General features: G+C 48.9%; 1 protein-coding gene across 13 annotated transcripts in view; it reads left to right on the top strand.

Moving 5' to 3' along the window:
- Positions 1 to 23,871, top strand: part of Katnip (katanin interacting protein) — a 179,218-nt gene that overhangs the window by 3,486 nt on the left and 151,861 nt on the right. For 8 of the 13 annotated variants that reach the window (XM_087208835.1, XM_004856004.4, XM_004856001.4 and 5 more), the window contains one exon: positions 17,190 to 17,245. The exons of the other annotated variants lie outside the window; for them this stretch is intronic. In XM_087208835.1, the coding sequence (XP_087064961.1) occupies positions 17,190 to 17,245 (56 nt within the window). Of the gene's footprint in view, positions 1 to 17,189; positions 17,246 to 23,871 lie in introns of those variants that run through there. 13 annotated transcript variants of the gene reach the window in all.

The following is a 23,871-nucleotide window of genomic DNA, read 5'->3' as shown; positions in this document are numbered from 1 at the left end:
GTGATTAACTGTTGTTCTTGGCTTCTAGCAGAAGTGCTTCATGTGTAAATTCCATTTTCTCACACAGTACAGTATTTAAAAGATGAGTACTCATGGGCTGAAATTTAATGAAATTGTTTTTACTGTTTCGTCAGGACATTCTTCAGGGAAAATGATTTGTTTGCTGATTTTACTGTCTGTGGCGGTAAAGAACATAATAGCTACTAGCACAGTTTGGCACCATGGCCTCAATTGAGGCTGCAGGTGGTTTTGCTGACCTTTGGTTTGCCTTAGCAGTCCAAATATCAACATGGTGAAAAAGTCTTAGACTGACGATGCAAATAGTTTGCCTTTGTAGACCCCTCCTCCTCCCAGGATCTGTGGAACACATTTTGGAACACACTGGCTACTGCCCATTTTAAAGGAGACTGGTTTATTGCTTTTTTTATTTTTCCCCAATACTGGGGATTGAATCCAGGGTCTTCATACTGAGCTATATTCCCAGCCCTTTTTTTTTTTTTTTGGTACCAGGAATTGAACTCAGGTCCTTGTACTTGCACAGCAGGCGGTGGAACCACTGAGCTAAATCCCCGCCAGCCCTTTATGTTTGAGACAGGGTCTTGCCAACTTCCTGCGTTCCTCAGGCTAGGCTGGAACTTGTGAGCCTCCTGCCTCAGCCTTCCAAGGGCTGGGATTAGAGGATATGCCAACACACCTGGCTTTTATCATTTCTAATTATTTATCATCTCTGCACTCTTTTTTTTTTGGCGGTACCGGGGATCAAACTCAGGACCTTGTCCTTGCAAGGCAGGTGCGGTGCCACTGAGCTAAATCCTCGGCCCTCTGCACTCTTAAAGTATTATTATAACCCCATGGAGGAATGTGTCCATTTTCAGAACAGAAACATTTACTCTAAAAGTGTATTTACCCTAAGATTACATTTAACCTTCAAAGAATCCTGTTTCCTTTCCAATTTTTAAAACTTTGATTTACACAGTTTTGTTTTTGTTTTTGTTTGGGGGAAGGGTGGGTTTTTTGAGACAGGGTCTCGCTTTGGAGTTTAGGCTGGCCCTGAATTCACTATGTAGCCCAGGCTGGCCTCAAACTCTCAGCAATCCTCCTGCCTCAGCCTCCCTAGTGCTGGGATTACAGGCGTGCACCCCCCCCACACACACATTGTTCTTATAAGCACGTATCTCTTGGTTAAAATGAATCATGCTTTAATGAATTGTGATCTAGCCAACTAGATAAGATGGCTTATCCTTATTAGGGAGGCATTTATTTCCCAAACTCACGTGCGCTTGAATGTCTAAAGAGTGTCCCCAAGCTCGACCGTAGTTGGGCTTACTCTGCAAATTGTCCTAACTTTCCCATTTCTCGAACCCCGTTGGTTTTGACTTTGAGCAGGTGAGGCAGAGTGTGTAATGCTGTTAGGTTTGGGGTTGCTTACAGCCCTGAACTTGACTCTCAGCTATGTACTTTGACCTTTCTGAGTCTCAGTGAAATGTGATGAAGCCTGCCTTGTTTGTGGATTTAAGGAGAAAGTCCATGGAAGTGGTAATTGGCCTGGCTGCCATACAAGAAAATGTTCCTAGTGGTGGCTGATGGTGTCATTATTTGCAAAAGGGTGAACTTCAAACTGCTGACAGAGAGTTACTTCTGATGAAGCTCTCTAGCAAATAATAATCTCTGTAATTAGCTCATTCTTTGTATAGAAGAAACCCAGTGTTTGACATTTATTATTTACGTGAGGGTAATTGGCAGTGCAGTTGTCCTCCGCCCATGAAAATCTTCCATCTTTGTGTGAAAGTCAAATTTTCCCTAGTGAGGTGGTTTAGAAAAAGTTCTCAGGTTTTGGGGAACATAATAATTAGACAAAAGTTCACATCAGTATAATTAGAAAGGATTTTAAAGTTGTTCATTTGCTTTTGCTCCCCTCAGAGCAAATATTCAACATTTCCCCTGTCTGTACTGTTCATTTGCTTAGCAAACTTTCCCAAAGAATTAATAATACCAAGATGAAATTTAGCCGTACTTGTCCAAATAATACCAAACTACAAAACAGGCAATAGTTGAATTAGTAAGGTTTTGCTGAAAGTACACTGTCAGCATGTCTGATGTCTCCTGTCCTTGTGTAATATTTACCTGGGCTTCTAGTGACTTGTCTGTTTCTCTAACTATTGAAAATAAACCAAGCAAAAGCTAACAAGAAAATAAAAGTCAAACAAAGCACACATTCAGCAGGCAAAATAGATGTGTATGCCCTAGAGCAGTGATGGCGAACCTTTTAGAGCTTTCAGTGGTAATGAACAGCCTGCTGCTGCACATGTGCTGTAGGTTCACCACCACTGCCCTCCAGTCTCTGTGTTTATTCTGCCCCCCCCCCCCCAGGGTCTCACTATGTAGTCTAGGCAGGTATTGAACTCACTGTGTAGCACAGGCTGGCCTCGAACTTGGGTGGTCCTCCTGCCTCAGCCTCTGAAGCACTAGGATTACGGCTGTGGGCCACCACACCTGGCTTGTGGTGTTTTCTTCTTTGCTTCCTTCCTGCTGTCTGATGCATTTCAATTGTTTTCAGCATCCATTCCACCCTGTCACTTTAGCTTAAAGGAGTTTGGCACACTATGTTTTACTTATTTTTCCTTACGGCATTTATTCAGTGATTCAGCCACATTTCACTCCATTCTGTGCACTAGGTCCAGAGGTGCCATAGTAAAAAAATCCAGGTGAAGGGTATACGGGCACACATTGTATCACTCTCAGAACTTTTCTGAGGCTGGCGGTGTATCTCAGTGGTGGAGCACTTGCCCAGCATCTTTAATGCACTGGGTTTCATCCCCAGGATTGGGGGAGAAAACAGCTTTTCTGTAGTTAAGTTTTTTTAAAGAAATAAGTTTAAAATTTTAATTTTAAAAATATGTGGTAGAGGATATGAAAGTTGAATTCTCCACATCAGAGGTTACAAAATAAAGATTTCATGGCTGAATTTGGCCCATAATGTCTTGGTTTTTTTAAATGTTTGAATTAGTTGTCAACATTGAAAAATTGGCAGATTTCTCATAAATATGTAATTGTGGTATATTCTTGAAAATATCAACGAAGTCTGTTAACGCCAAATCAGAATTCTGCTTGGGAATAATTCCCTCACCGTGGGCGGAAGTGCAGGGTGCCCTGCAGAAGGGGGATGCCTTTCCTCTGCCACACAGCTCCTGCTTGGCCAGCTTTCCTCTGTGTCTGTTACCTGGCTGAGCCCTGGGCATCTAAAGTGTTACTTGGGCAGTTTTGAAAATCCCCTTGGACTGCATGACATTTGATGCTGTGCAGTACTTCCTGAAAAAAGGAAGATGCTCTGCCATTAGGGACTTCATGGGTCTGGTAAGAAAGCCAGACAAACAGGAAACAGGTAACCGTACTCCAACATGGGAAGCCAAGAAGACCGCATTGTAAGGCTTGCCCACCTCCGGAGCACTCGGGCCCACTGTCTGCCATAGGAAGTAGAGCTTCACTGAACGCGGCTATGCTTATTCGCATCCATGTAGCGTATGGCTGCTTTCATGCTGTGATGGCAGAGCTGACGAGTGGTGTCAAGGACCATATGGCCCACAAGGCCAAAAATACTTCCTGTCGGGCACTTTCCAAGTAACTGTGCCAACTGCTGCCATGGGAGATGCGAGATAATTCACGAGACAGCTCAATTGGACACGGAGATTGTGCTTATTTTACACCACATGGCTAGACGGTCACCGAGGCGGGACCGAGGCAAATCAAGCCTACGCTCAGTAGTATGTCATCAAAGACACGGCTCAAGCCTGTCACTGCCAGTAGGTGGCCAACTCCTCACACCTGCAGAATGACCTGAAGAAATAGACCCCACTGCAGAGCGAGACAGGCTGTCTACCTGAGTTTAACTTCCTCCTGGGCTCTAACGAGAGTGCTGTGGGCTGGAAGGAAGAGCTTGAAGCTGACTCCTGAGCATTGTGCTTAGGAATAAAGCCTGGCTCCTGCTGTGTGGGGTTTGGACAGCCTGGCCCTTGCAGCCCTAACCGTTTTCCTGCAGGATGGATCAGGGTCCACTGGAGAATTCCCCTGGGGAAGCAGCCCCCACCCCTGCCTGATCGCTAGCCACTTACCCTCCTCCTGCGCACAGTACTGGGCTGTGTTGGGTCTGTAGATATGTTTCCCATATTCACAATGGAGACTTCACAAAAGAGCCCGGATTGTTCAGTCTTCTGATAAAAGGAGTGCTTTGGTGGCCATACCCTGATCCTGGACATGTGCTGATGCTTTGACCACCCCTGGCAGGTGGTACTGGCCACCAAGTGCCTGTGTGCTGCACTGACCATATTGGCCTCCCGAAGGCACTGGAGATTTCGCCCCTGCCCAAGCCACCTCGAATCCCACTGTCCCTTCAGCATGCCATGTTCTTTCCTCCCGCTGCCTTGCCCAGGCTGTGTTCCCTACCAGCTGTGGCCTTTTAACTCTCTTCTGCCCTCTCAATTGCAGAGACAGGCACTGCCTGGAGCATGAACTCCCTGAACAGGATCCCAGGCATCCTGCTGCGTGGCACATTTGGGGCTTCATGCCTTTCTCCCCCTTTGAAGGGAGAAACCCACTCTTGTTCCTTTGTACATCCAAGACTGGGCACATGAGTGTTTGCTGGGTTGACACCGTAACCAGGAAAGAGATAACCAGTTTGTCCTCCAGTGAACTGCTGGCCAGTCTCCAAAAACCAGAGAAAATGCTTCCAGCTAAGCCTCCAGGCCATGCTTCTAGAGACCTGCGCTGGTTCCTTTTTCCCCAGTGGACAGCTGTGGTTCACCCAGATGCCATCCCTTGGAATAGTTGGGCCCAGTCCTGACAGTACCCACCCTAGCTGCCTTTGTGTCCCCTGCAGACTCCCCTTGCTCTTCAGCTGGCCTTCGTGTTCTCCCCCATTCCCTACCCCAGCAAGGTCACTCTCACTCCCAGCCCCCGCCCTTCAGGAGCCCACTGTTGCCTTGACCACCCTTGGCTGATGGACTGTTTGACTTAATATGTCCTTTGGGGATACCTGAGTTATGACCGCACCTGGCAGGAAATTGGAGGACCACAGATGCCTGCTCACCTACAAGGGCCACCACACTTTTTTGTGTTCTAAGTGCCCTTGCAATGCAGTATTTTCTCAACCAAAGAAAATAGAGCACTGGCCATGGTGGCACATCCCTGTAATCCCAGCACTCAGGAGGCTGAGGCAGGAGGATCACTGCAGGTTGGAAGACAGCCTGGGCTACATAGTGAGACCTTGTCTCAAAAAAAAAAAAAAAAAAAAAAAAAAAAAAAGAAAAGCAAACAGAGAGCTCCAAACTAGGTGCATTTTGTGAATCCACCAAAAATCACAGAAGGTTGGGGCTGGAAGGGACTTGACAGATCTAGTCCAGAATCCCATTCTGGGGACCCTGAGATAGCTCAGACCTCTGAGGATGCCATGTGGGATCACAAACGTAGAGGACCACAAGTCCAGGTAATACACATGACTGCTGTGGCCAAGATTTATGTCATTCTGTTGCTCATGGTGACTTCTTTCATCACCTCAATGCTATACACTCTGGAATACTCAATTTCATAAAGAAGTCTGTTGCCTACTAATTTCTTTATGCATGTGGCCTCTCCCATCTCTACATCTGCTACAAAAAAGACATAGTCATTGGATCTCTCTCCTGGATGTGAGAATTACATGCATCACCAGGGGTAAAGCCCTTTGCTCAGGGCTTGGCACATGATCGGTGCATTTAAGTGTACGCTGCCATGACGAGGATGGTGATGGAGGTTCTTCTCGTGTGCTGGACGCAGGGACCTTCACTTTCATCCTCGAGACTTCCTGAAGGAAAAAAAAATGGTACTTTGGACTTGACCTCGGTGGTAGAGACAACCAGGAAAGGTGGGGCTGGGAATCAGGGCACTGTGCCCCCTGGCGGGCTGGAGCCCTCAGCTCCTGACAACATTGCCAGGCAGAAATAGAAGCCCTGTATTGCCAGATCTTCCCATTTTTCACAAGAGTCCAGAACTCAGGATTTTAAAATGTGAAATTTCCCAAGCTTTAACTTGGCTGAAAAAAGAACCTTTTTAAAAAAACCTTATAGAGCCTAGGCAAACATCTGTGGATGTGTTCATCTTCTGGGAGATGTGACCTGACACCGTCATTTACCAGACGTGAGGGCTAAGGTGTAGGGAGTTGGGTGCGGGCTGTTGGGCAGCCCAAGTGTAGGAGCCATGTCCAGATCTGTTGCTTCCAGCACTCCCACCACCCCTCTCCCAGGTATCCTGTCCATGAACCCCTTGCAGGTCAGAAGTCAGAGGTCTGCCTCTTGCGTCCCTTGGGGTAAGGTCTCACTTTAAACCAGATGTGGTGGTGCCGGCTGTAATCCCAGCACTCTTGAGAGGCTGAGGCAGGAGGACTGCAAGTTAGAGCGCAGCCTAGGGAACTTAACAACCTAGGCAACCTGGCAAGCCTCTGTCTCAAAAAAGGCTTGCGATTGTAGCTCAGTGTGACGGCCTTGGGTTCAATCCCCAGGGCTGAAGGGGAAAAAAAGATTTCATTTTTAAACCCGCAGCAGGAAGCCATGAAGAGCCAGGGCACAGGCTCAGCTCTCCTTTTCTGCTCTTTGTGCCATCGCTTACAGTTTACTGTCCTGCTTCCTGGTTCCACCGAGAAGTGGAAGTGGTCAGAGGTGTGGAGTGGGGCTGAGGGGTGCAGATTCTGACTCTTGCAACCTACTGCATGACTTGGGGGACACCACTGCCTCTGTCTCACAGCCTAGTCCCTTCAACTGCAAAACAAATTAGGAAGGAGAACATTCCTGTTGGGCTGCTGTGAAAATCAGATGAAGCCATCCTGGCCCTTAGCAGGTGCTTAGCAGAAATGAGCTATGTAGGGAAGTAACACCTCCCTTTCCTTGAGATGCTCAGGGATCTTGTGCACTATTTCCCATAGTTTTCAAGGCAGTTTGGCAGATCATATTTGGGGCGCAAATACTCAAGGGACTCATTCATTTGGATCTGTACACTCGGTCACAAATGCAGAGTCCTGTGGGGAGCCGGGCTGGGAGAGGAGTAGGAGCAGATCGAGGGGCTTGTGTGATGGATGCAGTGCTAGGCCAAAATCCATTTCAGCCTGGGAAGTGTGTTGTCACATAAGCCACTGATTAGATTACAGAAGTGTGGCATTTACTTATCTTAACTATTTCAAATGGAAAGAAATCAATATTTTCCAATTATCTCCAATGGAGTATCAAACTTAACGGTGTCATATTTTGTTGCATCAGCCCAGAAAGAGCAAGGGAAGGGTAGGAAAGCATGTTGCAAGAGAAGATGAAGTCCTTACTGCTGCTCCCAGTTGTTCCTTCTGCCCCTTCTGGCAGCGCCCATTCAGAAATTCAGTCATTTGCTCTGGTCAAGTCCAGAAATCCCTGCGGATGCCTACCCTCATCCAGGCCCAGTTCCAAGTGTGGGGAATTCGGGGATAGTAAAGCCATCCTACAGCCCTTGATTTTATAGGGCTGTGGTTGGGTGGGGGAGACAGACATTAACAGGAGAAGATCTGAATGTTAAAGTGGGGAAGGCTGCAGGAAGGGTCCCACTGAGCTGAGAGCTTGATCAGCAGGAGCCCGTGTAGGACAGAGACTGGGAGTGCCCAGGAGAGAGAGAAGGGCTTCCGGCAGCTGGCGAGGCTCAGAGCCTGGTGGGATCCGGGAAGCCTGAGGACAATGGGTGAGACCGCCAAAGTGGAGCTGGGGAGGGGAGGAGGGGCCGTGGGTCCAGCGGGCTGTCGGCTGGGGCAGGGGGTTTGCAGCCTCTGCTGGGCATAGAGGCAGACATTAGAGAACCAAGCAGCTGACTGGTGGGGTCTCGTCTTTATTTGGCTGCCAAGGAGAAATCTGAACAAGAGTGGAGGACCGGACACCTATTAGGCTGCAATGAGAAAAGTCCAAGGAGAGAGGCTGGGCTTGGAGAGGGATGACAGAGAGGGGTGGACAGACCCAGGGTACGCCTGGGAGCTTGGGTGCAGTGGAGCTCCCTGAAATCCCAGCATAGTCTCAGCACATCCGGGGGGCAGGAACTGTAACCATCTGTCCTAGCAGGCCTCCCGCCTTCCGCTCATTTCTCAGTTCTGATAATAGACTGGAGTGAAGTGGACACCAACAGGGCTCCTGAATGTGAGCGGCTGAGCCAGACCTGCCCTTGTAGCCACTACAGAGGGCGGTCCCCAGGCTTTCTAATTATGAAGCCAGCCAAGGAGCACCTGGCCAAGCATCTCTGAATCACACAAGTGTGAGTAAAGATGTGCAGGTTATAAATAACCATTTCTAGCTGCCAGCTGCTGTTTGGATTTGGAAGGGAAAAGAGGATCTTAGCATGACTTGTTTATCTCAGGTAATTTGGCAGTAAACTGGGCCCTGGGAATTCAAGTTACACAGAAAATGCAAAGGAAGAGTGACAGGGATATTATTTCAGGCTTTCAGAAGGCAGGATGTAACTTAAGGCCCAGAGCCAGCCTTGAGGCCACAGGCGGAAGGAGGGAAATGTGCTTTGCAGAACTAGCGTGTACCTGGCTCTGAAATTGTCCTGCTTTTGTCTAGTGGATTTTTGTTATTTTCATGGGCTGTTCTTAAAGAAGTTCCTTCAAAAGGGGTCCATGGCATTGAGATAAAGAAATAGAGTTGTCTCAGCTAAGCATGATGGTATGTGTTATAATCCCAGCACTCAAGAAGGCTGAGGCAGGAGGATTGCAATTTCAAGCCCAGCCTACGAAATTTAGTGACTTAGGGAGACCCGGCCTCACACTAAAAAATAAAAAAGCACTAGGGAGCTGGGGATTTAGCTCAGTGGTTCTGCCGCCTACCTTGCAAGCGCAAGGTCCTGAGTTTGATCCCCGGTACCAAAAAAAAAGTACTAGGGAATGTGTGTGTCCCTGGATTCAGTGTGAAGACCCTGGATTCAATCTCCAATACCAGAAAAGAAAGAGAAAAGAAAAAGCTTGGTTCCAGGACCCTGACGCAAACCAAAATCCAAGGTTGCTCTTGTCCCTCATCTGACTCGGTGCGGCATGTGCAAACGCCCTATGCACAGCTTCTGCGCACTGTAGCTCATCTCTAGGTTACTTACAGGGTGGAATATAATGTAGACACTATGTGAATATTTGCTGTACTGTATTATTTAGGGAGCGAGGACTGCCCCCTTCCCTTTCCTGCTCTGTGACTGTGGGCTAATCGGTTTACTTCTCTGAGCCAGCAGCACTGTGGCTGAAGACAGGAAATCCCAAAGGCCGACACCCAGGGAGCCTGGCAGGAAGCTGACCGGGGAGCCTGGCAGGAAGCTGACCGAGGCTGACTGTCAGTGAGCTTGAGTGTAATCCCACCCAGGCAAAGCCACGGCTGCAGACGGCCCATCTGGGCAGGTCTGGACTTGCCTTCCTATTATCTTTTTTCCTTTTCCTTTTTCCCCTCTTATCGTCTGTAGCCATTTTATAAAACCTTTGCCCTCAAATAAATGAGCAGGTCACCCATAGGTTATTGTCTTAGCTGAGAAACTGTTGTTTCAATTTCCAGAAACACTATTTTGTCATGGTTTCATTCTTATCTCTCACACATTACAGATTGATCCCTTACAGGAGGGCATTTGTCCTCTGAAAATATTGTGTTCTCTTTCAGGCAAGCTTCAGGCTTCTGACATTCATGGCTGTATTCCATCTCTCTCTGACAGACTGCCTGCCCCTTTGGGGCCTTGGATGGCCGAGTCTAAGGCATTTCTCAGTGTGTTATGTTTTTAGAAAATTTAAATCAGTGCTAGGAGGCTGAGCCAGGAGGATCCAAGCTCAAGGGGAACTCGAACTGGGGAACTCAATGATTTCACGAGAGTCCATCTCAGAATAAAAACATTTTAAAAGGGTGAGCCGGGGACTCTGGGTCTCTGTGGGCCAGAGCAAGGTTGCTGCCTTGGCCTCCCAGGGCCTGCCGCTAGCCACCGGCCGAAGGGGTCTGGGGAACAGGAAAAAGGTGCAGTCCCGATGCCCCTTCAGCAGTTACTTCCCTCTTGGGATCCTGCAGGCTCCAGAGTCCCCCACCCCACATCTGATATAGTTCAGAAGTGGAGGGCGAAGGAAGGACAGCCCTCCCGGGAGAAACCTGTTCCTGTCTCAGAGCCCACCCTGACGTGCTGCACGTGCTCCTAAATATGGGGTCCATGCAAAACATGCAGCGTCTGTGCATTTTGAAAATCTGCTGAAATTACATGGTGCCATAAACCTTATTTATTACACACACACACAAAATTTAAAAGGGCGAAGATGTAGCTCTGTGCAGAGACCCTGGGTTCAGTCTGCAGTCCCACACATACAAACAGTTGAATCAGCCTTTGACACTAAATGTTTTAAGTTTATTTTTGGTTTTTTGAATGGGAAATAGATCCAAATAAATCACTTGTGTTAGTTACTTTTCTCTCATTCCTATGACAAAATACCCAACACCCAAGTTAAAAGGGAAGGGGTTTATTTAGCTCACAGTTTGCAGAGGTTTCAGTCCATAGTTGGTCCATAGTCCATTCATGGTGCCCACAGGGTAGAAAAGGCCACAGGGGACCTTAACAGCGTCTTTCTGCCCTTTTATCTTATCCAGACTATAGGGATTAGGTTGGTGCCAAACCAGTCAGTGGACTGGCTTAGTAATCACACGCCCTTAATCCCAGCCTCACACACTAGATTCAGCCACCTCTGAAAAATCCACCTCTGACCACGTGAGGCTTTGGGGGGGACACCTAGACCCAAACCATAACATCACTCAAGAATAAAAATATAAAAACCATGTATACAATGAGGAGTCACTCACATGTGCCCCCAGGTAGTTTTTTTATATAAATAGAACCAATATGAGTGTGTATTCTTCTTTTCCCTCCTTTTTTATGGAAAAGGTTACATAATACGTGCACATTCTATCCTGTGATCAACATCCAGGGGTGGAAAGCAAGCTGCCGCTCTGCTGGAAAATGCAGCGCCCAGTGATCCTAAATCCAGCATCAGTAAAGAACTGAGTTTAAAGTAGAAGACTGGGAAGGGAGAAGAGAGAGATGTCAGACAGCTACTCTGTGTGGCAGTCCCCAGCTCCTTTCACTGGGCTCCTCCCTGTGTCGGCTCCTGGAATCCGACTGGCTTCCAGACTGTCCTTGGTCCTCCCCTTGGATTCTTTCTGGCCTTAAGACCTTACCCTGTCCTTTGGTAGTGGATGGGTGAGGGCCTCATGGAAAGGTAGCTTAAGGATTAAATAAAGGGGAAGTGTGCTGTTCTTGGGTTAATCAGGCTACCCTGGGACCTTCCAGGGCCTGATTCCTTCCTCTTTCCCTTTGTCTTTCTAATTGCTCAAGTGTAGCTATAGAGTCAGAAGCCGCCTTAGGAGGGTTCTTTATTAATTTTTAATAAAGCTCAATGAGGCCTTCATCCTCTCTTTTCTCTACCTATGGGGGGCCCCATCCCTGCATGATCTACCCTATCTATGAGCTGCCCAGGCTGGGCTGGAACTTGATCCTCCTGCCTCAGCCTCTCTCAGAGTGCTGGGACTACAGGCATGGGCCACCATGCCTAGCAAAATACTATATGGCCATGTTTTAAGGAGCAGAATATAAGCAGCCTGCTCATTCTGTCTTCCAGTCCATGTGTGGATCCACCATATTATTCAGCTGTTTGCTAACGATGGACACAGTGGTTTTCTCTAACATTTGCTGCTACAAATCCTGATACCACAAGTACCTTGCATAGTTGTTTCTTCCCAGCACATCCCTAATGGTGCTCTTGCTAGCTCAGAGGGATTTGCATTTGTGCTTTTGAGAACTGTTGCCACATCCTGTCCAAGCAAGTCACAGCATTCTGTGCTCTGCCCCGCAGCGAGTCTCCTGGGTCACGCCAAGTATGCATTATTGACCTCTGGATTTTTGCCAGTCCGATAGGTGAGAGGAGGTGGTGTCTCTCTGGGACATTGTCATATGGAGTTAAATTATATAGGCACATAAAATGGGTGTCCTGAGCCCTCACATTTGGTGGCTTTGAGTCACCTGGCGGAAGTCAGCCCCCCAGGCATGTGCCAGGTCCTTGTTCCCCTGGGAGCATCTGCACCGCTGTCTGTACCTTTGGCTTCCCTGGCTCCTTTCCTCCCCAAGGTGCCTAATGCAGCCAGCCCTGATGCATTCAGCATTTTGGGCTCCTTCCCAAAGTCCAGGTCTTCTCAGTAACACCATCTGGCTGGAAGGGATCTCCGTCTTCACTGGGGAATCATTTTCTTCTGATCTCCCTATTAATTGCTCTGGGAGCCCAAGGCACATTAAAAAGCTGCATCACTCAGACTCCCCCGCAGTCTTGCGCTATCTTGCCTCTTAGACTGCGCTGTAAGGACCTGGCCGAGGGACAGTGTGCCCAGTGGTTAGGACAGCAGGCCTCCAGCTGGATGGTGAGGTTCAGGTCAGAGTTCCTCTGTCCGTGGGCTGCGATAGTGGGTGAATCTGGGTTTCAGTGTCTGTTGGGTTTCAGTGTCCTCGTCTGACAAGTAGGGGAGGCCAGCTGTAAGGAGTCAGCGAGGTGACTGTGTACCTGGGCTGGAGCATAGTGACCTGACTGACAGTGAGTTGCCCTGGAAAAGGCGAGGCCATGAGGGCAGCGAAATGACACCGATGGGATGGTGGTGATGATGATAGTGAGGCAGCAACCAGGAACACACTGCACCCAGCACCTTGACATGCTACCTTCTTGTGACCTTAAACAGCCAACCACCTATCTTTGGTTGATTTCTCATTGGTTTCACTGCTTCATACCAATGAGAGTAACACTGCTCATCCAAGAGTTATCTAATCCCTAGCACCAAAAATAAATAAGTGAATAAAAAATAAAAATTTTAAAAGCAAGAGTTAGCAAACTACAGGGCCAAATCTGACCTGCTGCCTGCTTTTGCAAATAAAGCTTTATTGGAACATGGTCATACACAGTCATTTACTTACATACCGTCTATGGCTACTTTGACGTCACAATGGCATAATTGAGTATCTGTACCAGAGACCTTCTGGACTTATGACCTTATGTCCTATGCAGTCAAAAATATTTCCTCTCTGGCCCCTTACAGAAAAACTCTGCTGAGCCTGTCCAAAGGAGGGGTTGTAAGGATTCAGGAGAAGATGTCTGTGCCGGAAGAGGGCTATGGGCAGGTGTCCAGGGCAGGGGAGCTACATAACCGAGCATTTCACTTTCATGAGTAGTTTAATTAGGAATGTCACATATGTTTTTATCAGGTACTGTGCATGTCCACACACACCAACTTTTACACATACACGTTAGTCAGTAGCAGTGAATCTGAAAAGGTATATCCTGTACACTAATTTATGGGTGTGTTATGGTTTAGATAGAACTGTCCCCCAGAAGTGCCTGTATTTAGAGGCGGGGCTTTTGGAAGGTACTGGACTATGGGGGCGCCATAACTGACTTGCTGTTGGGCAGTACGTCGCCCGGGGCGTGACCTGGGAGGGTGGATTCTTGTCCCTGGCTGTTCCTCTCTCTGCTCCCTGGCTGCCATGGCCTGAGCAGCTTTCTCCTACCAGACCCTTCCACCATGTCCTTCCTGTCCTGGGGCCAGCCAAACCCTCTAAAAACCATGAGCCAAAGTAAACCTCTTCCTTTAAGTTGTGGGTGTTGGGTATTGTGTCCCAGGGATGAGAAAGAGACCAAGAAAGAGTGGTTTAAGGCACTTTTTCAAGGGTAATTTGGAAATTGATTTTTCCTTGTCTGATGACATCAGAAACTAACATCCCAGGAAGAAGTGACTCCCCTCTAAATGATAGCAAGCAATGAGTATTAGCTGCATCTAGAGCCAAGTAAAAATCGAAGTGTCAGAACCTTCTGACCATTGAACATAAATCCTAAGTGCAGATAAACCCTTTCTGAAATCATAAGCAGAAAAATAGTATTACATTTACAAAAATTCAGTGCATTTGTTTCTCTTTTCTTTTCCCCAGGCACACATCTGTTCTATACAGCGAAGTACACGCGTGTCATTTACCTCCAGCCTTGTTTATTGCCTCGTAGCTGATGCAGGCAGGTCACCTTGCAACACAGAGCAACACCCCTTTAATTTTGCAAGCAGCATATACAGATATTAATGTCATCTTCTTCCACGTCTCTCCCTGAGTTGTGAGAATAAATGAGATATGGGTAGGGAGATGCTCAGGGATGCTAAGTGCGGGAGACAGGCACAGTGGCACCTGGTACAGCTCTCCTGTCCTTGGCAAGAAGCCACCGTCTCCACGTCAGGTGGCCTAGAAGAAGAGGAGAGAGGCTCCGGGTGTGGGGTCAGGGCCGACTTGTCTTGTGGGGAGGTTAGGTAACAAATACCCATAATTAGAGTGAATTATCTTCATCAGAAAATAAGCAAAATTATTTTCCAATTTAATGAATAAAGACACTTCTAATTAACTCCAGTAGAGAGATTTGCTTTCACATATCAGTACTGAAGCTCTGTGTTCTCTGTATTAATATTCTGTTTTTATGGCCCAGCCTAATGGCTTTTTACTGTGCTTTATTGGTGCGATGGAATTTTAGGAGATGGAAAGCAAACCCAGAAATGATTCTGCGTGACTCTCATTTAAAACAAACGAAAAACTGGAGGCAGGTCATGGCCTAGTGAAGTTCAGTGACTTACCCAAAGTCCCTTTGGCTGGCCAGTTGTCCCCAGGACCCGATCCCCAAGACACTGTGACCAGCAGTGGAAGGGCCCCAGCCAGACTTATGCAGCCGTGTCAGCCCTGGCCTGGCGCTGGCCCCGTGGACCCGCCAGTATTCACCCGCCTGTGCGCTGCTCCTGTTGCTGAGATGCCGTCAGCAGCCCCGGCCTCTAGCCTGTGTGGTCCCCCCCAGTTCTAGTCCATCTTCTGGCCCTGCATGGTGTGGACTGTGTACCCGACACACCGCAGTCTCTGGCCAGCCTCGGGCTGACAGCCAGAGCAGCTGTGGCTGAGGATTTCTCAGAGCAGAGCTCTCTGGCTCATGCCCCAGGGGTCGTGATCAACCTGACCAATGGCCACATCTCCTGGTCCCCAAATCCTGGACTCTGTTTTGTATGTGTGTTTAAATTAATAAACTTTATTTTTAGGGCAGTCTTAAGCTGACAGCAAAACTGAGCAGAAAGTACAAAGTCCCCAAATATCCCCCATGGCCACATAGAACCTTCCACTGTCAGCACCCCACATCACAGTGGCACATTGTCCTGGGCTCTGTTTCACCCCTAAATCTTAGGTTCTCTGTCTTAGGGTGACAGAGAAAACACACATGCTTAGAGAAAGTGGTTCTGAGTGTCTGTGGATCACAAAGACAGGCGGATAGGCAATTTCAGGTCAGGTCCCTCTGTCCTGGAGCCCTGGTATTTCTGTTAGTCTGTCCCAAAGCAGGTGGCTGCTGGCTACTCACCGCATCTCAGCTTGCACATGGGGTTAGCTCTGTCTCTCTTCTCTGTCTCAGACCCAGTTCCATATTCCTGGGCTGGGATTTTGATTGGGTGTAGCTGAAGCAGGGCTTCATTCCCAGTGCAGCATTGAGGATTTGGGCATAGGGTGAGGTGCAGTCATGAGTGCCCTAGGTCCTGCCCTGTGAACGGGGAGGAGAGGAAAACAGTAGGCACGTTAGAGGGTCACTGTGAGCTGGGCTGAGCAGACATGCCGTCAGCTTTCCATTCCTGTATGAACACCTGTGACAGTCAACATAAAACGAGGAAAGGGTTATTTTGGCCCACTGTTGTGGAAGTTTCAGTTTATGGTCAGCCTATTGCTTTGGGGCCTGTGGTGAGGCAGCACATCGTGGGGGGAGCACATGGTGGAGCAAAACCAGTCATCTCATGGCCAGAATAAGAGGAAGAAAAGAGACCAGGGTCTCACGGTCTTCTTTAAGGGCGTGCTCTGCTCCCAGTGACCCATTTTCCTTCCACTACCCGACCTCCTCATGTTCTTTTACCTCCTGACAGCAACATGGGCTGAGGATCAAGCCTTTAACACATGGGCCTTTGAGGGCCATTCAAGATCCAAACTGTAGCAGCAGATAACTAACAAGATACCCACCGTACCATGACACCATACAGGCCACACTCTCCTATAAGTTCTCCAGCCCCCCTCCTTTGCAGTCCTTTTCTGTATTGGCCCCAGAGTTTGCCTGTTGCCAGAGGTTCATCCTTGAGTCCCTCCTCTTGCCCTGTTCCCACTTTCTTGGCAAGAGCATCACCCCTTGGGCCTTATCTCCAGCTGTGAGCTCTCCTTTGCTCCTCACATGTGCAGACCCATCGGAAGTGACCATGTCTTTCCTCTGAAGCGTGGTCCCTGTCTCTTGTCTCTAGCTATTTTGTCACTGGGTCCTTTTGCTCCTGCCTCCTGAGTGCTCCTACCTGTTGGGACATGTGGCTGTGACATTCTCACAGCCACTTGGGAGTGAGATGGGGCAGTTTAGGAGCTTCATGGATAATACGCGGCGACTCCTGCTTTATATTTTAGAACCACAGCAATCTATTAATCTTCCATCAAGGAATTCTTTTATAGTGGACAATTCCATAAAAGTTGTGAAAACTGCATTTGGAACAGCATATTTAAACATGATGTCTCTGTTGGATTTATGCATACTTTCAAATGTTAGTCCTCAGGTTTTCTGAGAGAAGCAACAATTCTCTCTGAAATTGCCCATTATGTGAAATGTGGGTGATTACAGCTAATTCACATCTGCACCGTCACCTGTGCTGCGAGATTGGGGGTTTGGTGCAGTGCTCGGTGCACACTCCACTCATCAGAGTTTATGTGTATGCGCACAGCGGAAGGCATTTTTGTGGAAGGCATTTTATATAATTCCAAACAATTTAATAGAAATGTAATTCGACTGGGAAAACTACAGTCCGTCAGCCCTTTCAGAGTGCAGATAATGTTCCAGATTAAAGGGCTGGAGCTTTTTTCATTATAGTCAGATAACGCAAGTGTATGAATTGCCATTTTCCTTGCCATTGGTCTATTTCAAATGTGTGCCATTTTCCCATTATAATAATAGGCTACATTTTCTTAAAATCATTTGATTATGATTGGTCCTGTCTATTCAGTTTGCAAATAAAAAGCTTTTGCGATGATAAACTCGCTGTTCTAAAACAGCCTTCATCTCTGCTTCTGCTTTTGAACCACTACAGGTCAGACTCTGCGAAAGGCTGAGAGAAGCCAGCCCTGCTCACGGGAGAGGAAGGAGGTAAATGTGTCCCTGGCAGGGGCTGTGAGGAGGTGACTCTATCCGAAAGGCCTGGGGCTCTGAGTGGAGAATAAGGGTTCTGAGACTCCTCCTCCTCCCTTTCCCTCCTCAGTTTCAGGTTGGAATCCTGGATGAAATGCTAACTGGCAGTGAGACGTGTCCACCCAGTGTCATTTATAATAATAGTCTCTTACTCTGCTTCCACTAGCTTTGTGTAACACAAACTCCAGCTTCAGTTCATGAAAGCAGTACCCATGTGTTTAGTGCTGAGTCTGTGGATCAGCAGCTTGGGCCCAGGCTCTGCTCCTCTCCGCTGGGGCTCCCTCGTGTGTGGCACTTGACTGCTTGTCACCTGGCAGCTGGCTGGACGTCAGTTAGGGTGACTGCTCTCCTCCTATTGCCGCCCATCCTCTGGCTGGGCTTGCCCACATGGTGCTTCTGGGTTCAGCACACAAGTACAGGGGCAGGACCTCTCGACTCCCAGGGTGACAACTGGCACAGTGTCCCTTTGGGTGCTTTTTAAAGTGAAAGGATATTTGTCAGGCCCAGTTGTGTCCAGGGGCTTTGAAGCAAGTCACAAGGTCAGCCATTCAAGAGGCGGGGAATTTAAGAAAAAGCAAAAAGAGTTGGGGAAAGAGGCTTGCCTCTTGGGGGAAGAGCTGCTAAAGATTATGACCATTCTGGAACCCACCCCTTGAGCCTGCCTGCCCAGTGCCAGGCACCAGGGAGACTGGCAGAGGGGTGGGACAGTTGCTGTATGCACCATGTGGGAGGAAGAGAGGTACAGCGGGATGGCCCAGTATGGCAGGCTACGGCCCTCACAGAGGGACAGAGAGGATGGAGTTGTAATGGAGAAACCTCGGTGCTTGGCAAGCACAGTGGTGCATACCTGTAATCCCAGCTATTCTAGAAGGATCACGAGCTTGAAGCCAGCCTGGGCAACTCTGCAAGACTTGTCTAAAAAGAAAAAAAAGGGCTAGGGTCATAGCTCAGTGGTAGAGTGCTTGCCTAGCATGTGAGAAGCCCAGGGTTCAATCTCCAGTACCATGGAAAAGAAAAATCCAGTGAACCTAACTCTTCCAGGAGTATCAAGAAGGGCTTTTCAGAAAAGATGTGTAAACTTGCTTTTGAAGGATGAGTACAAGTTTCCAGGAAACAACACGGTCAGAGTCGGAGCGACATGAATGGGAAAGTTGCAAGATCAGACCTTTTAACTGGGGCAGGACGTGGTAGCAAAGACGCATGGTTGTCACCACAGGGCTATTTGAGCAAGACACAGCACATGGGAGTTTAAATTGGTGTCTTATTTAGTGGCATGTGGGTGTACAGGTGCAGGGGAATGAGGGTATGTGGGTCATCAAAAATATCCAGCAGCCCTGAAATTCGTCAACCCTTACATTACAGCTTTTGCTTGCAAGGTGATACGATTTGTCAGGCTAAGCTGGCCCAGGGCTTGCTCTTCTCTTTCTCGTCTCATGTCCCGGCACTGCCTTCCTTTGCTGTGGCTGGCAGCTGGCTCAGGTACAGTGCCGAGCGAGGTTGGGCTGCAAAAGCCTCTCGTGCCTTGCCGTGACCACAAGTGACTCCCTCTCCTGTTGGCTCCCTTCTCAGCTGCTGCCAGAACAGCCAGTGCAGGCTCTCTTTTGTCAGCCCACCTACCTGGGACGAGGCTGGGAGCCAACCGAGGAACTTTGATGCTGAGAGATCTAAATGTCGCCCGAGTGGGGAATCAAGAGGCTGAGCTGGGGTGGATTTTCCTGGCCTTGAGGTGGAGGGCGAAGGATGGGAGTAAGTGTGGGCCTGCAGGCCCCGTGGCTCAGTGCAAAGGTAGAGATAGCACCCAAGCTGGGAATGAACTGCTGCACCTAACCTGGGCCTCTGCTCACAGAACAGTGCACCCCAGGACTCCTGGCAAGAGACTGGCCAGATAATCTCCCTCTCCTCCCTTCTCTCCTCTCTCCTTGGCAACAGGAGGCCCCTAATTGCCACTTCCCCAGCTACTCCCATTGTGCCAATTGCCCGAGTGCATTTCGGATCATTCCTCTCCTAAGAAGTGTTTGACTTGAGAGAAGACAAAAGAGTGAGGCTGTTTATCTCAGTGCCCAGGTTTAACCCTGAAAGACATTTCAGGTGGTTTCAGGCCCTCTAAAAACAGAGGGCGCAGGACTCTGAACAGTGCTTTCATTTGGTTAGAAAAACAGAAGAGGGAAAAACAAACTTAACAGCAAGCTGCCAGGTTTCTCATTCGATACATTGTAACGCGCCTTTCCACCCACTTCTCTGGCTGCTCTCTCATGTGTGCAAGCTGGACTCCCTGGCGCTCTGTGCCTTACACAGGTTGCCAGGTATGGATCAAGCTGTGCCACCCGAAAGGCAAGGAAAAAACAAGCTATCTTTCCCAGAGCTGGTTGGAGGCATGCGGCACGTTCCTTGGGTGCTGAGGTTGATCAGGCGGCTCACTCTCAGGCAGGTGAACATGTGGTCCCCACCCTAAGGCGGGGTGGTCACCGCACCTCTTTTGGTGGTCATGGATTGACACAGTGAAGGGGAGGTGGGAGGCTGCTTTCAGGGCGCTTGCCAGGCCCAAAGATGTGTTGTGTCTGACCCATACACTGTTAAAATCTGTCTGTCTTTCTGTCTTTAATATAGGATCTTGCTGTGTAGTTTAGGCTGGCCTTAAATTCATGATCCTCCTGCCTCAGCCTCCCAAGTGCTGGGATTACAGGAATGCATCACTATGCCCAGCCCTCTTCCAGTTTTTTAAAAAGTAAGAATTCACACTTAAACATTGGAAGATTTTCCATAAAAATGCAGACTGTTGGTTTCTTTGGAAAAATAAGGAAACACTGTCTTCATCCCTGTCAGTGGGCAATGTCTATTGTTAGTGTGGCCTCCCCATTTGTTTTGTCTTTATTCTTAGTGTTTTTGGTGGCCCCCTTTTAGGGGGCCCCCAGTTTGCATCCCTGCTCCCACCTGTTTGATGATAGCAGGTCTGCAGCTGCAGTGGCGGCCCTGTGTGGGTTCCTCATGTCGGATTCACAGACCACTGCCGGTGGGCGTCACCTGGGCACTCAGTCCCCGCTGTCTCAGTGGCTCTCCAGACCAGCTAAGAACCTCTGGGGGCGTGGCCTCACCATCGTGTTTTAATTCTCTGAGCAGGACCTGTGTGCAGCCAATGGATAAGAAGTGGTTCTGTGCTGCAAACAGGCCCTGGCTCTTTTTTTGCTTTTCTTGCTGCTGGAGAGGACCCCTGCTAGGCAGGTGCTCCACCACTGAGCTATAGCCCAGCTCCCATCTATGCTAGTCTGTAGCCTAAAGGAGGTTCTCCTCCGTGCACCGGAGGAGGCCGACTGTGGGATGAAGGCTAACAGTCATTCCATCCTAACGGCATTTGGTAGCCATGTCTCTTCACTTGTCTTTTGGTGGGGATGAAGCCCAGGCCCTCTCGGAATGCTAGGCAGGTGCCATCCTGCAGAGCCACACCCCCAGCCCAGCCCAGCGCCCCGATCTTGGCCCAGGTGCTTCCAGCACAGGCCGCACCTCCAGCCCTCCGCCTGTTTTCCACCCCTCAGGGACACAGGCAGTCACAAAGGGGAATATGGTGATCAACTGGAGGAGCCCCAGGTAAAGGGCCAGGGGTGCCAGAGCAGGGAAGGGCTCCAGAAGAGCCAGCCTGAGCTGAGGCCTTGTAAGAGTTAGTCATTTCTGAAAAATGTCGCTTTGATGGTTTGCTTGAAGTCAGTAAATACTTTCAGTTCAGCTGGTTGAAATATTCTCAACCTCGTCTCTAACAAAGTATTCATGGTTCCTGCCTGTAGAGATTATATAGTGTTTATGGCCCTTGGTCATGAATTATTAATGATTTTGAAATTGTGGTCATTGTAGTTTATTCAAAAATCATTAGGAAGCAAATTTATCATACAGTGCTAAAAAAAGAAAAAAGAAAGAAGATCACAGAGAAGGGAGAAATCTTTGTGTATCATCCAGTTCAACACCCAGTGTCCACCCAGTGTCCACAGTGGAGGTCACAGGCACTGTCCTGGGACATAGCCTGCTGCCGCACACAGCAGCGGAGGAGCCACTCTGGATTAGTACCCATGGGGGCCTGAGAGGGCTATAGAACAAGTCCTAGAGTCAAGCAGGGCAAATCCCAGCAGCAGGGCCCCTTGTAACCACTCTCACCTGAAATATCTTACAATACCGCCAATAGTTCCTGACCCATAGTAAGCATTCCCTAAATGTGTTTTTTGGTTTGTTTTTTTTTTTGGTACTGGGGATTGAACTTGGGTCCTTGTGCTTGCGCAGCAGGCGGCGAAACCACTGAGCTAAATCCCCCGGCCCAGCATTCCTTAAATGTTAGTGTCACATAATTTCGAGTGTCTAGCATTAAAGAGAGATGAACAGGGAGGAGGCAATGTAGGGACAGGGGCCCTGTTGGTAAGGAAAAGATAAGATGAAGGCCTGATTGGGCTTTATTAAATTAATAGAAAATCCTTCTAAGGCAGCTTCTGAGGTCTGCAGCTAGACTGGAGCAGTTAGACAAAGGCAAAGAATGAGGAAGAAATTCAAGACCTGGAAGGTCCCTGGTGGCGCAATTAACATAAGAATCGCAAATTTCCCCTTTACTTAATCCTTAAATCTAAACTACCTTACGATAAACCCACGATAAACCCGCCAGCCCCCCCCCCCCCAAGGACCGGAATTCTGGGCCAGAAAAAAAATCCAAGGTAAGGATGAAAGACAAGCCAGGGGGCCAGCCAGTCAGATCCCAGGAGCCTACTAGGCACAAGGATCTCAATAAAAGGAACCCTCAAGTATGTCATTTCGAATATCCTCCTCATCCAAAGTACCTGTCCACCATGTCTGCCTTCCCCCCATTCCACCTTCAAATAAGTCGCCATCCTTTATTTTAAACTCTGCTTCTTCAGCTCTTTACCAACACTGGGTGTAGGACTGAGGGCGGCGGGGGGGGGGGGGCAGTGTGTTCCAGCACAGCAGTGGATGGCGTGTCGAGGTCTACACCCCTCCCTGGATGTTACAACAGCACATGGCACTTCTGAAGGGGCCTTTGTGGCTCCAGCTAGCCTCTAGGTGGACTCCAGGCTTTCAGGCTGGGTGTCCTCGGGCAAGTGGGTCCGCTACAGGACCCCTCTTAACCACCTTGACAGCCTCCCAGGATAATGGGATGCCAGCAGTTGATGATGCAGTTGATTGGAGATTCAGGAAAATGCGCTTCACAGTGCACTCATCTGCTGAGCTCACGTGTAAGAGATTGCAGAAGTCATTTAATTTACCCACCTAGGAAACGTTAAGTCTTTCCCTTGCATGCATGCACATGTCGCACACACACCCCAGTTCCTGTTTTTAATAGACTTGGTGCAAGAAGAGGCTCCCTGCATTTTTCCCAAGCAAAGGAGACAGGGCCCTGGGAACACAGCAAAGGAGAGAAGGCGAGGGTGTTTCCAGGAACGGGTTATCTGGATTCCCACCCCCACCCCCAGTCACTTCAGAGCGCTCCCAGGCGCCCCCACTCCCCGCTGGGTCGCTGTTATCGGGTAGCTTTCTTCTAAAAAGTGGCTTGCCAACTAAAACTTACCAGGTTTGGGGTTGCTCGCCTCTCCTTCTGGAGTTGAATTCCAGGTTCTCGTCTAGAATAAAGAATTAAATGGAAGGAGCAAAGAGCAGTGGCAAAGTTTATTGGAGAAAGGAAAAGTGGAATAAGGAAGAAACTGGCTCTGCAGAGTGCGCTTGGGCTGAATAAATAGAAAAAGAGGGTAAGACCAAAGATAAAAGTACACACTGCATCTGGGAAAAAATGTGGGCTAGCGTAGCAAGCAGTGATAGCAAAACTTTCATGGCCTTTTATGTGTCCTTTTATACTGTATAAAGCTGAAGGAAACCCGCAACAACTACATCCGGGTCCTGAGAGGCAGGGCTCAGGCTGTCAGTCTAGGCCTCCTACTGAAAACCCGCTGGAGCTCCTGCTGGAAGCAGTGCAGGGCTCTGGGAGCCGTTCTGCGCCCTGTCCAGGATCTTGTAGTTAACAGGCCACGCCCACTTCCCCTGCTTTTGCCACGCCCTACTTTATCATCTGCGCCTCGCTTGGCCCTTCCGCCCTCTCTATTGGCTGCTCCTTCTCTAGAAGCCCAGTTCAAAGGCCAGAGGGAGAATCGGCTCACTCTCAAGAGTGTTTGGGGAAGGGCTGGGGATTTATCTCAGTAGTCCCGCCGCCTGCCCCGCAAGCACAAGGAACTGAGTTCAGTCCCCCGTACCAAAAAGAGTATTTGGGGAGGGAGGCGAGGTTAGATCTCCAGCACTGAAAAAAGAAAGAAGAAGAGCGTTGAAGAGACCCCGTGCTTCTGACGCCAGCTCTCAGCTCCCCTCCCAGAGGCAACCGCAGAAATCACTTTCTTTCGTATTTTTTTGACAGCAGTGGAGATTGAACTGGGAGCCACATGTGTGGTAGACAAGTGCTCTGCCACAGGCAATTCCCCAGCCTTATTTTTGGGGTGAGGGGTGGTTGAGATGGGGCCTTGCTGTGTAGCCCAGGCTGGCCTTGAACTCGGATCCTGCTGCTTCAGCGCCCCCCCCCCCGTACTGGGATTACCAGTATGCACCACCGCACC

The sequence above is a fragment of the Heterocephalus glaber genome, unplaced genomic scaffold, assembly GCF_053883595.1.
Source record: "Heterocephalus glaber isolate CG9 unplaced genomic scaffold, H.glaber_assembly_v1.0 deba00000943, whole genome shotgun sequence".
NCBI classification, from domain to species: domain Eukaryota; kingdom Metazoa; phylum Chordata; class Mammalia; order Rodentia; family Bathyergidae; genus Heterocephalus; species Heterocephalus glaber.
This window is presented reverse-complemented; position numbering and strand designations above follow the sequence as displayed.